At 51.6% G+C, this 13,713-nt stretch overlaps 1 protein-coding gene across 3 annotated transcripts in view; it reads left to right on the plus strand.

Moving 5' to 3' along the window:
- Positions 1–13,713, plus strand: part of LOC115088247 (uridine-cytidine kinase-like 1) — a 118,531-nt gene that overhangs the window by 22,054 nt on the left and 82,764 nt on the right. For all 3 annotated transcript variants that reach the window (XM_029596336.1, XM_029596337.1, XM_029596338.1), the window contains exon 3: positions 11,893–11,999. In XM_029596336.1, the coding sequence (XP_029452196.1) occupies positions 11,893–11,999 (107 nt within the window). The remainder of the gene's footprint in view (positions 1–11,892; positions 12,000–13,713) is intronic.

Below are 13,713 nucleotides of genomic sequence, written 5' to 3' on the forward strand. Positions count from 1 at the left end.
ATAGCGGCCAGGCATCAATTATGGCTGTAAAATTGGTCGGCCGACGCAACCTCCAAAGCTAATCTCACGAAATTGCCTTTTAAAGGCTCTCTTTTGTTTGGGAGCAAGTTGGAAAAACTGGCCAGTAAGTGGGTGCAAATCCCCGCTTTCTTGGTTGCCAGAGGATAAGAAGCAGTTGCAGCGCCCCTTTGGTATGAGGGGTCATCTCAGGGATTCCAAGTAGTTTTGTCCCTACAGAGGGTCAACCTTTCAGAGGATTCTGCCTTTCGTCCTAGACAGCCCAAGCGAGGCATGGGCTCAGGTAGTGGATCCTTCTGAGCCTCACAATGAAGGTTTGCTGACCCACCCTCGGGAACAAGAGATAGGGGGATGTCTCTCTTTTATCAGAGGTGGGTCAAGATTACATTGGATCAGTGGGTCCAGGAGGTGATACAAGAAGGATATGCGCTGGAATTTCGCAGAGTTCCTTGGAATGTGTTCATGATGTCTCCTTACCCCTCCCCACAGAAGAAGCAGGCAGTAGAATCTACGTTGTCAAGATGCCTCAGTCTGGTGGTTCCAGTGCCTACGTCTCAAATAAGTATGGGGCGATATTCCATTTATATTATTGTGCCCAAAAAAGAGGGCTCCATTCATCCCATCCTGGATCTCAAAGGAGTCAACCATCATTTGTGGGAGACTCATTGTCGCATGGAAACCTTGCGCTCAGTGATAATGGCCGTGCAGTCGTGGGAATTTTTGACCTCCCTGGATCTGTCTGAGGCCTAGTTCCATATTCCCATCCAGTTGGAGCTTTAAAGTTTTCTACATTTTGTGGTGTTGGGGCTCCATTATCAGTTTCGGACGCTGCCTTTTGGTCTAGCAACCGCTTCTAGAACTTTTGCCAAGGTTATGGTGGTTGTGGCGGCAGAGTTGAGAAAGGATGGGATTCTAGTACATCCGTATTTGGACGTCTGGCTGATTCGGGTCAGGTCTCTGGAAGAGAGCCGCCTGGTGATCCACAAGGTAATCTCCTTGTTGCAGGAGCTTGGCTGGGTAGTGAACCTAGCCAAGAGTCTTTGGAGTATCGGGGTGTTTGTTTCGACATGAGGCAGGGCAGAGTTTTCCTGTCAGAAGTTTGGATTCAGAAGTTGATGTCGCAAGTGCATCTTTTGGTGAACACTTATACGGCTGACAGTGTGGTCCTATCTACAGGTACTTGGCTTGATGGCAGCAACTCTGGAAGCGGTGCCATGGGCAAGAGCACATATGTGTCCTCTTCAGCGCTCTCTGCTGTCTCGTTGGAGCCCACAGCCTCAGGACTATTCGGTTTGACTCCACTTGCTGATGGAAATCTGCTCTCACCTACAGTGGTGGTTGCAGGAGGATCATCTGAGAAAGGTAGTTTCCCTGATTTTGCCGGATTGGTTGATACTCACGACAGATGCAAGTCTCCAGGGTTGGGGAGCTCACTGTCAGGAACTAATGGCACAAGGGTGCTGGAATTCAGAAGAGTCTCTCTGGAGCATCAATCGCCTGGAAGCCTGGGCGGAATGGTTTGCATGCTTGCAGTTCAGCGATAGATTGCAGGGTCAAGTGGTCCGAGTAACTTTGGACAACCCAATGACAGTGGCTTACATCAATCGGCAGGGAGGAACCAAAAGCCAGTAAGTGTCACAGGAAATAGACCAACATATTGAATGGGTGGAAGGGCATCTCTAGGTGATCTCAGCTTCTCACATTGCAGGAAAAGACAATGTGAGAGCAGACTTTCTCAGCAGGGAGAGTTTAGACCCAGGAGAATGGGTTTTGTCGGACCAGGCGTTTCAGCTGATAGTGGATTGCTGGGGCCTTCTGTTCCTAGATCTGCTGGCGACTTCTCGCAATGTGAAGGTTCCTCGATTCTTCAGTTCCAGGAGAGATCCGAGGTCCTTAGGTATCGATACTCTCGTGCAGGTCTGGCCGGAAGAGAAGCTGCTGTGTGCCTTTCCCCCGTGGCCCCTGTTGGGCAGAATAATTCGCAGGATCGAAGCCCACAGAGGAATTGTGCTCCTAGTGTCACTGGATTGGCCCAGGAGACCATGGTATGCAGATCTGCAAAGACTCCTGGTAGAGGAGTCCCCCCCCCCCTTCGTCTTCTGCTGCACAATAATCTGTTGCAGCAGGGTCCTGTCTTTCATGAAGATCCGACTTGGTTTTGGCTTATGGTATGGCCTTTGAGAGGGCTCGCTTGTTGAAGGGTGGATATTCTTCTGTGGTAATTGCCACCTAGCTACGGGCTCGAAAGATCTCCACTTCCTTAGCTTATGTGAGGGTTTGGCAAGTGTTAGGAGCGTGGCGTTTTTCCTTGTTCAGTTAAGATCCTGCTCATTTTGGAATTTTTGCAAAATAAGTTAAAGGGTTGGCCCTTAAGTCCTTCAAGGTACAGGTTGTGGCTCTTGCCTGTTTCAGGGGCCAGGTGAATAGTGGATCCTTATCGTCCCAACCTGTTGTGGGCCATTTCTTGAAGGGAGTAAAACATCTTCAGTCTCCTTTGTGGTTACTGGTTCCCTTGTGGAGTCTTATTCTGATGTTGGATATCTTGGTGGGCCCTACTTTTAAACCGCTGCATACCCTTTCCTTGTGGTTATTGACCTTGAAAGCAGTGTTTCTGGTGGCAATATGTTCTGCGTGTCAAATTTCCGAGTTGCAGGGCTTGTCGTGCCAGGAGCCGTTCCTTCGGGTGACTCCAGAGGTGATACAGCTGCGCACTGTTCCCTCTTTCTTGCCTAAAGTGGTCTCGGATTTTCACTTTAATCAGTTCATTTCCTTGCCATCTTTGGATAAGAGCAGAGATGCAGAAGTGTATCACCTGTTGCATCCCCTGGATGTCAAGAAACACGTGCGGTATCTAGAGGTTTCTCAACCTTTCCGAAAGATGGATCATCTGTTTGGCCTTCATAGGAAAGCAGGGTGAACCAGCTTCGTGGGCTACAATAGCTCGCTGGATTAAAGAGGTAGTCACGGCCACGTATGTGGATGCTGAAAAGTTGTTGCCTACTCAGATTAGGGCTCATTCCACTAGGGCTCAGGCAGTGACATGGGTGAAGGTTAGTTTATCTCCTGTCGACATTTGCCGAGCTGCGATGTGGTCCTCCTTACCCACTTTTTCCAGGTATTATTGTCTGGATGTGCAGGCCCGGGAGGACTCAGCCTTTGCATGTGCAGTGTTGACTGGACCGTGGGTAGCTTCCCACCATAATCAGGAGTAACCTGGGTATATTCCACTGTTCCTGAGTCCATCTGTCTACAAGCTAGCAAAGGAGAAATTACTTCTTATCTGATAATTTTGTTTTCCTTAGTGTAGGCAGTTGGACTCAGCTTCCCGCCCTTGGATGCCGAATGTTTGTGTAATGGTCTTCCTGTTGGGCTATGTGTTCCAAGGCATAACGGGTAAGTGTTCATCAAGTCTCTAGATTGGTGTACATACAATCATTGCATGAGTGTTTCCTGTTGGTTGAGTAGAGTAATGGTTGACTGTTTTTAATCAAGAATTTTGCTAGTCTGTCCATAGTTGCTTTTGAAGAGAATACTGGTAGGTTGATGTTACTGCAGGAGTATATATACTGTGATGTCAGTTTACTCCGTCTCCAACTGCTGGCAGAGGTGCATAACTCACTGGTCCTGAGTCCATCTGTATACACTAAGGAAACCAAAATTATCAGGTAAATAGTAATTTCTCCATATTCATTGTGGATATACTGAAAACCAGAACTGGTTATAGTACTCCAGGACTGACATTACTTACCCCTGGTTTAATACTTCAAGACCAAGCGCACAACTTTTGCTAAGGGCAGATTGGAATAAGGGGTCTTGTATAATTTCAGGCACATCCTGTTAGCAGTAATTTTTTAACCACAAAGTTTAATTTCTTGTTTTAGCAACAATTGTAACATTATCTTCCAAGTGAAGTTGGAGGGTAGAGGACTAACTCTGCCATTTTGTACTGCTTCCCTGTCTCAGCCAAAAGACCTAGAATGAATGGTCCTCAGCTTATTGCCCAGACCCTGCACTTGTATCTTAGCCAGAAGGTCAAGAAGTGATCAAAATCTTATGTTCTTAAGATACATCATAGGCTAGTTCTTTTCTTTATAAAGGAACCTCTTGAGCTTTTCCTGTCGATAAGCAGGCTGAATTAGCTATGATCTGTGGGTGACGTCATCCGGGGGCACTGAATAGATACTTTTCTCCAAGTTTATAGAGCTTTGAGCTCTACGGAACATGTGCAGGAGTTCCCGCAGAAGCTTCCTCGGTCATTTTTTGTCCAAGCACAGCCCAGACATGCACTCAGTCTGACCAGTCATTTTTTTCCAAAATCCGTTAAAATCTTTATTTCTTTTTGCTATGTTCTTCAGTTATCTTATTTTTAGTTGCCTTGTTCCATTGTAGCACCTACAACAGCACTTCTCCATGCTCTGAAGAAAGCCCCCAAATATCTTTTGCCACTTCATAAGGTCGGCAAGAAGGAACCTTAAGAACCTGTGGTGGGGTAATGTCCCTCACTGAATATTATCCTGGCTTTACTCTAGACTATGCCCAGGCAAAGTCTTATGCCTGTGGACAGATGTTCACCATTCTCAAGGGCACACTGCTTAGAGGCACTGCGTAAGTCTCTCAGAAGCTTCAGTCCGTCCTCTCACAGGGCAACATTGACTGCCTTGCTGGGAAATAATTGAGCAGGAGCTCCTCAAGAGCTTCCTCCATCAGCCCAAATTGAAGTCAGGAGATTAAGAAATACATGTCGCCCTGCATCGAACTGGAGCTTGCATCAAAGAAAATCTGTCATCGGCACACTGGACATTTCTGGAGACTACCGGATATAAACTGAATAGTCTGTCTACAGTGCAGCTACTAAAATGGTCAACAATCTTCATCATAAAGATTACGGTGACAGTCTGAAAGATCTAAATATATATATATCCTGAAAGAAAGGTAGGAAAAGGGAGATATGATAGAAACATTTAAATACCTCCAAGGAATACATAAATAGGACATATGGTATGCCAAAGCACTAGACGCATAGTGCATCGATGCACTCCATATATAGGATGCCATGAGATTCCTGCCATCCCTGGAGTGTCGACTATGCGATTAGTTAGCTTTGATAATAGACTTGAGGTTTCTATGGCAACGCCTACACAGGAACTCCTTTACATGCTTAGTAGAGCTCAAAAGCTCTACTAGCTTGGAGAGTTGAGTCCGTTCGGTGCTGCTGGATGACGTTACCCACAGATCATGTCTAATTCATCCTGCTGTGAACGCAAAACACCATTTGTGGTAAGCAAACTGCTTTATCTCTTTGTAACACTTTACCTCTGCTGCTTGTATAAGGTATACACCAATCACCAACTCAACCTCTGTTTCCCTCCACTATCAAACATCAACAACCCACCATCAGGGAAACTCCCCAATGCGTGGTAATGTGCGGTTGCTATCTATGAGGAAACAGGCGGCTTCGACCTCATAGAAGTGCAGGAGTTCGGTCGGAATTGAGAAGTATTCATAAAAGGGAGCGGGAACGCTGCACAAGGTCGAGCTGACCGCCAGGGGGAGGACACTTACTTAAAATTAAATGAAACACATGGTTCATTGATGAACAAGAAGTACATGGTAGAATTATAAAAATAATAACAAAAATAAGGAAAATAAAAATAAGATTTTGAAGAATAAAGACAGTAGCTATTAAAAGGGGATCACAGAGTGGTTTCCTCATAGATAGCAACCGCAGATTACCTTGCATTGGGGAGTTTCCCTGATGGTGGGTTGTTGATGCTTGTATAAGGTAGGCAAGAACTGAACTGGGTATATTGAAAAAAGGCATGAACTTTATTAAGTAAAGGGATTTTTGGGAGGGGTTGGGGGTTCCTAGGCACATAATAGAATAAAATTAGTTCCCTGTACGTACCTGGATCAGTCCAGACCGTGGGTTATGTCCCCAATCCAGCAGATGGAGTCAGCCAAAGCTTTGAGGGGGCATCACCATAAGTAGAACTACCCCCTCTGCAGGAGTTCAGTATTTTCTGACTCCAGCAGATGCGAGTAGGGAATTTGGAGTGCTCCCAATTCAGCATAAGCTCTTGCCTTTACCTTGGTCTTGTTTTGCTTGGGCTTCTGCCTATTTATTTTGAATCAAGTTTGTAAAAAAAAAAAAAAAAAAAAGGATTGATTAAGTTAATTAACTAATTAAGGGGTTCAACTTTGGGGAGGCGTGGCTTACCCTCTGTGTGTGTCCTCTCTTTTCCTATTCTACGGACGGGGTAAGTTTATGTGCCTTTTGCTTTTCAGCTCCCCAAAAACCTCTGGTACCTCGCGGATGCCGGCATCACCGGCCTCTCCGCCCTTGCCACACTGACAGCGGCCATCTTGAGCGCCTCGTGGGCGGCTCGAGAAGGCAGGCAGGCACCTTTTTTTTTTCGGCGGGTAGTGCGGCCAGGAGGGCCCCCCCGCGACTTCTTGCTCATCACATCGGCGGGCAGTGCAGGCCATCGGGCCCCCCCGCGGCGGCGGCGTTTCGGCTCGCGGGACCCCGAGGCTCACTTTTTGACTTTCTCTGTGGCGTTTCGTTTTTCGCGGTTTTTTTTCGGCGATCCGATGCCGCGGCCCACGCGCTGCGCGGCCTGTGGCGAACCGGGGTCCCGCATCTCCCATGAGGGCATCTGTGCCCGGTGCCTTCCCGGGGGGGAAGGCACCGGGCACAGCCCGTCGCCGATTTTTCTTTCCTCGCGCCTCTGCCCGGACGCCGTGGGCGGGCCCCTCCCCCAGTCCTGGCGGGAACGGCGGCCATCTTGAACACCCGGTGCCCTGAGGGACCTCAGGAGAGACCGAACGACAGGGAGTCGGAACCGGATTCGCCCCCGACCTTGCGGCCGGAGCAAGGCCCGCAGGGGCAGGACAGCGCGGATGTGCCCCCCTCCAGAGCCCCCGCGGCGAGACCGGGGTTTTCCCCGGAGTTTGTCCTGCTGATGCACACGGCATACCTGCAGGGTCTGGATGCGCCGGTGGACCCCCCCCCTGCCAAGCTATGCCGGACCTCGCCTTCGGCTCAGGCCCCCCCCGTTGCGGCGGGAGCGGGGGCCCCTCGTCTTCCCGCACGTGCCCGGGTTTCACCAGCGACAGGGGGAGCGACGCCGGACCCAGTGGACCTGGACCCGGACTTCACGGATCTGGGGCAAGGGGACGCCACGACGGAGGGGGACGACCCGCGTACGCTGCGCCTCTTCCAGAGGGAAGAGCTGGACGAGCTCATACCACGCATCATTCAGGAGCTGGATCTGGATCCGCCGCCGGACCCGCCCGCTCCAGTAGCGCCCGCGGTGGTCACATCCTCGAAGAAAGGAGATCCGGTCCTGGCGGCCCTGCGCCCGAGGGCGCAGGCTTTTCCCATTCACGAATCGTTCCTGCAGCTTCTCACGAGGGAATGGGATACCCCTGAAGCGTCTCTGAAGGTGGGTCGTGCCATGGAACGGCTGTACCCGCTACCGCAAGATTTCCTGGATCTCATCAAGGTTCCGAGAGTTGACTCCGCAGTCTTGGCGGTTACGAAGAGGACGACAATACCGGTGACAGGTGGCACGGCCTTGCGGGATACGCAAGATCGCAAATTGGAGATCTTCCTGAAGAGAGTCTTCGAGGTCTCCGAGCTGGGTATGAGAGCAGCGATGTGCAGTTCCCTCGCCCAGCGGGCAAGCCTCCTGTGGGTTCAACAACTTCTCACCTCCCAGGATCTGCCAGCGGCGGAGGCCGCCCAGGCGGATAGGTTAGAAGCTGCAGTGGCGTACGGGGCGGATGCCTCGTATGACCTGTTTCGCGTCCTGGCAAGGTCTATGGTCTCGGTGGTGGCGGCCAGACGGCTGCTGTGGCTTCGCAACTGGGCGGCAGATACGTCTTCCAAATCGAGTCTGGGCTCCCTGCCTTTCAGGGGTAAGTTCCTCTTTGGGGAGGATCTGGATCAGCTCATCAAGTCGCTGGGGGAAAATGCGGTTCACCGCCTCCCGGAGGATAGATATCGCCCTTCCCGGGCGTTCGCTGCGTCCCGGACTAGAGCCAGAGCGCAACGGCGTTACAGGAACTACAGGCCGGGGGGCTCCAGGCCGGCCGCTTCCCGGTCCCAGCCCTGGTCGCGCTCCTTTCGCGGCCGCAGGCCCGCGCGCCCCGCTCTCGGGACAGGTAACCCCTCCCCCAAGTCCTCGCAATGATGCCAGGCTCGCCCACTCCACCGTCCCCAGGATAGGGGGGCGGCTGAAGTTCTTCTACAGGGAGTGGGCGCGGATTACCTCAGACCAGTGGGTCTTGGACACCGTAAAGCAAGGTTACGCATTGGAATTTGTCCGACCACCGAAGAGTCGTTTCGTATTTTCCCCTTGTGGCTCGGCTCTCAAGCGGCAAGCGGTGCAGTCAACGCTGAACAGGCTTCAGGAGATAGGCGCTATTGCGCCCGTGCCCTTCGGAGAGGTGGGCTTGGGCCACTATTCCATCTACTTCGTTGTGCCAAAGAAGGACGGATCGTTTCGGCCCATTCTGGACCTCAAGGAGGTCAACAAGTCCCTCCGAGTGCTCCGCTTTCGCATGGAAACGCTGCGGTCGGTGATTGCAGCGGTGCATCGGGGGGAGTTCCTCGCCTCCTTGGACCTCACGGAGGCTTACTTACACATTCCCATCCGCCCGGATCATCATCGTCTCCTTCGATTCAAGATCCTGGACCAGCACTTCCAGTTCATAGCTCTCCCGTTCGGGTTGGCGACGGCACCACGCACCTTCACCAAGATCATGATAGTCGTGGCTGCGGCTCTCCGGAGGGAGGGTATCCTGGTTCATCCCTATCTAGACGATTGGCTCATTCGCGCGAAGTCGTTCACCCAAGGCCAGGCAGCCGTGTCCAGGGTGGTACAGTTCCTGCATTCCCTGGGATGGGTGGTGAACTTTTCCAAGAGCTCCCTCGTGCCCTCACAGCGCTTGGATTTCTTGGGGGCGACCTTCGACACCCGACTGGGCAAGGTCTTCCTGCGACAGGACAAAGCGTTCTCCTTGCGGGATCACATACGACGATTCTCTGCGTTACCGGAGCCCACCTCCTGGGACTACCTGCAACTCCTGGGGGTGATGGGGTCCACCATCGATATGGTCCCCTGGGCGTTTGCGCATTTCCGGCCCTTACAGTGGGCGCTCCTCTCCCGTTGGAAGCCGGTCTCGCAGGACTACCAGATGATTCTTCCACTCCCTCAGAAGGCCAGGGACAGTCTGGGCTGGTGGTTGGATCCGGTGAACCTAGCCCGAGGCGTGTCCCTCGACCTACCGGATTGGGTGGTGGTAACCACCGATGCCAGTCTAGCGGGCTGGGGCGCGGTCTGCGATCGCAGCGCCACGCAAGGAACGTGGTCGGCGGTGGAGGCGACATGGTCCATCAACCGTCTGGAGACCAGGGCGGTCAGACTCGCCCTGCGGCATTTTCTCCCGCTCCTCCGAAACCGGGAAGTCAGAGTGCTATCGGACAACGCGATCACCGTGGCCTACATCAATCGCCAAGGAGGCACGCGCAGCCCACAGGTCGCGCTGGAAGCAGCGCTGCTCATGCAATGGGCGGAGCGTCATCTCGTCCGGTTAGCAGCGTCACACATCGCCGGAGTGGACAATGTTCAAGCGGACTTCCTCAGTCGCCAACGGCTGGATCCCGGGGAGTGGTCTCTGTCCGACGAGGCGATGCAACTCCTCGTCCATCGGTGGGGGGCCCCCCACCTAGACCTGATGGCATCCGCTCTAAACGCCAAGGCTCCCCGCTTCTTCAGCCGGCGAAGAGAACGCGGGGCGGAGGGGGTGGACGCCCTGGCGCTCCCATGGCCGGCACATCTGCTGCTCTACGCATTTCCACCGTGGCCCCTAGTGGGACGGATGCTCCGCAGAATAGAAGGACATCGGGGGGCTGTGATCTTCGTCGCCCCGGAATGGCCCAGGCGACCCTGGTTCGCGGACCTGCTGCAGCTGGTGGTCGACGGCCCGATCAGGCTGGGGCACCTCCCCTTCCTCTTACACCAGGGCCCGGTATTTTTCGAGCAGGCAGAACTCTTCTGTCTTGCGGCCTGGCTTTTGAGAGGCGATGCCTCCGGCGCAGGGGGTACCCGGAGGCGGTAATATCCACGCTGCTGCGGGCGCGCAAGACGTCCACGTCGGTGGCCTACGTTCGAGTCTGGAAGGTGTTCGAGCTGTGGTGTGCCAGCCAGGACACCAGTCCCACAACGGCTTCGGTCCCTCAGATCCTTCAGTTCCTACAAGCCGGGGTGGACAAGGGACTAGCCTACAACTCGTTGAGGGTCCAAGTGGCCGCTCTTGGTTCGCTGTTGCGTGATGGGGGATCTCTCTTGCAGCACACGGACATTGCCCGTTTCCTCAAGGGTGTCAAGCATCTACGGCCTCCGCTACGGGATCCTTGTCCCTCCTGGAGTCTCAACCTGGTGCTTCGTGCCCTGTCGGGGCCTCCGTTCGAGCCTTTGCGCACCGCGACACTTAAGGATCTCACCCTCAAGGCGGTATTTTTGGTGGCAATCTGTTCCGCTCGGCGTATATCAGAGCTACAGGCTCTGTCGTGCAGGGAGCCCTACCTCCGTTTCTCCGACTCTGGAGTTTCGATCCGGACTGTCCCTTCTTTCCTACCGAAGGTGGTCTCTGCCTTTCATGTGAACCAGACGGTGGAGTTGCCGTCCTTTTCCGCCTCCGAGCCGAAGTCTCTTCGATTCTTGGATGTCCAACGCACGCTGCGTTTCTATCTGGAGGCTACCAACGAGTTCCGGACTTCCGATCATCTGTTTGTCCTTTGGTCCGGTCCGAAGAAAGGCTCCCAGGCCTCCAAGACAACAATTGCAAGATGGCTGAAGGCGGGTATTGCCGCTTCCTATGTTGGGGCGGGGCGGACGCCTCCGCCCGGCATTGTAGCGCATTCTTCAAGGTCTCAGGCGGCCTCCTGGGTGGAGGTTCGCTCGGTCTCACCCCAGGAGATCTGTCGGGCGGCTACCTGGAAGTCGTTGCATACGTTCGCGAGGCATTATCGCCTACACCTCGCCTCTTCAGCCACGGGACATTTTGGTGAACAGGTTCTCCGAGCAGGCCTCGCAGGACCCCACCCGATTTAGGGAAGCTTGGGTACATCCCACGGTCTGGACTGATCCAGGTACGTACAGGGAAAAGAAAATTATTACTTACCTGCTAATTTTCGTTCCTGTAGTACCATGGATCAGTCCAGACGCCCACCACTGTTGGGTTTTCTGATCCTGCTCCACCTTGCTCGTGGGAACGGTAAGGGTATCTGTACTTCACCACTTGTCAGTTTTTCACTGTTGTCCCAGCTCCTCACAAGTTGACTTGTTGTCTCTGCAGCCTCCTACACGTTGTAGGACGCTCACTGTTAGTTTGTTACTGCAGTTACATGGCTGGTTGTTGCCGATTTCTATAAACTTGATTCAATGAGGGGGTTCGGTTTTTCTACTCGGGCTTTGATATACTCGATACTGAACTCCTGCAGAGGGGGTAGTTCTACTTATGGTGACGCCCCCTCAAAGCTTTGGCTGACTCCATCTGCTGGATTGGGGACATAACCCACGGTCTGGACTGATCCATGGTACTACAGGAACGAAAATTAGCAGGTAAGTAATAATTTTCTTTTTTGAATAAGGCCCAATGGGCCTTCAAATTTCACATCTTTGACACTAACCTTTTTTGTTGCTGTTTTAAATGTATTTTTTGGAAGTGAGTCTTGCACCATATTTTATTGTAGAGATTTACAGTTTAGCATGACCACAACTTTCAGCAATCCAGACAAAACCTCTGCTCTCCATGTCAAAGTTTCGGTTGAGAATGCCCATAACATTGTTTGTTTGTTCTCCTTAGGACTCTGTGGGGGGAGTGCATCAGGGAAGACCACTGTAGCTAATAAAATCATTGAAGCTCTGGATGTTCCTTGGGTAGTGCTGCTGTCTATGGATTGCTTTTACAAGGTGATTCTACCATGTGATCCTTCCTTCCAGTCACCACCATCCTTCTCTTCCTCTCACTCATCTCTTCTGGGTCCCTCATTGTCCCTCTTCTGCTCCTCTCATAGAAGCTTAGAACATGATGGCAGATAAAGGCTATGTGGCCCATCCATATCTCACGCTCAGCTTTGTAGTCCCTTCCTCTTCCTTAAGAGATCCTCTGCTTTTCTCCCATGTTTTCTTGAATGATGATACTATCCTTGTTTCTTCCACCTCCACAAGGAGTTTATCCCCTTTTACCCTCATCTCATGACCTCTCATTCCAGAGCCTCCTTTCCATTGAAAAAGGCCCACCGCCTGTTCAGTTATTCCTTGGAGGTATTTAAATGTTTCTATCATAGCTCCTCTTTCCTGCCTTTCTTCCAGGACATACATGTTTAGATCTTGCAGACTGTCACCATATCCTGTATGATGAAGACTGTTGACCATTTAAGTAGCTGCCCTCTGGACAGCTGTTCGGTTTATATCCAGTACAATCTCCAGAACTGTACACAGTACTCCAAAGGAGGTCTCTTCAGAGAGTTTTATATAGAGGCAATACCAGCTCCTTTTTCCTGCTGGCTGTTCCTCTCCCTATACCCCAAAATATCTTCATGCTTTTGCTGCTTGTTTAGCCATGTTAAGATAATCAGATATGATCACCCCAAAATCCTGGTCTTGTTTTGTGCACAGAAGAACTTTACTGTGCTGCTCCATTAGGTTTTTGCAACCCAAATGCAAGATTCTCCCTTTTTTCCCTAATTTGTTCTTCCCAGGCCTATCACCACCAGATGTCGCATTCAGTGTGTCCCTCATTTGCTCCTCATTCTGATCCCCTCCTGGGGCAGGTCCAACAGCTATTCTTCTCATCCCTCCTTCCCCTGCCTCCCCAGCTTTGTTCACTCTGATCACTCTTGGATTTTTTTTTTTTTTTTTTTTTGCTCTGTTCATTTAAGGATATTGGAAAGGCACTTCTCTGCCAATGGCTTTTTCTTTCTGGTCTCTGAATGTTTGTTTCTTTGATCCTTTTTATGGTTCTTAAGGCCAAGCCTTAAACCTTTATAATGAGCTGTTTGTGTCTGTCCATCTGTGTGACACATCCTACCCTCGGTTGACAATGGGCAGCATATGGAAAAGCTGGGAACGGAGTAGAAGTGGTCTGTACTTTTCTCTTACCCTTCTATGACAGTTTTCTCCACTCCCCACAACATCCTAGTGCTGCTTTTCCTCCTTCCCTATCCCTGATGTCAGCATTCTTCCTACTCTTCTCCACCCACAGACTGAATCGGCTTTCTACCTTCCCCTTCTATGCTAACACTCTTCTTCCGCCTTCTCTGTCTTCTCTCAGAGATAGCACTCCTTCTCATTCCATCTTCCTCCTCATCTTTCTCCTTCCTACCCTCCTCCTGAGGTTCTTCCTTCTCCCCCTCCTAGTCATGGTACTCCTCCCACATCTTTCCCAGTCTCAGTACTTTTTTTAATCCTCTGCTCAGTTCCCAACATTCCTTTGCCCTTCATCCTTTTGATATGACTTTTCACCCCACCCCGGATGCCAAGGCTCTTTCTCTCTGCCGTCTTAGAGACCATCTGATTGCTCTTCTGTTTCCCTTTTTTCCTATGCAGAGATTCATCCTCCTCACTGCCCTGCCCCCTCCCAGAGCTGACATCTCTTCTGCCAACTTAGCAAAACGGACCCATC

The sequence above is a fragment of the Rhinatrema bivittatum genome, chromosome 3 (assembly GCF_901001135.1).
Source record: "Rhinatrema bivittatum chromosome 3, aRhiBiv1.1, whole genome shotgun sequence".
NCBI classification, from domain to species: domain Eukaryota; kingdom Metazoa; phylum Chordata; class Amphibia; order Gymnophiona; family Rhinatrematidae; genus Rhinatrema; species Rhinatrema bivittatum.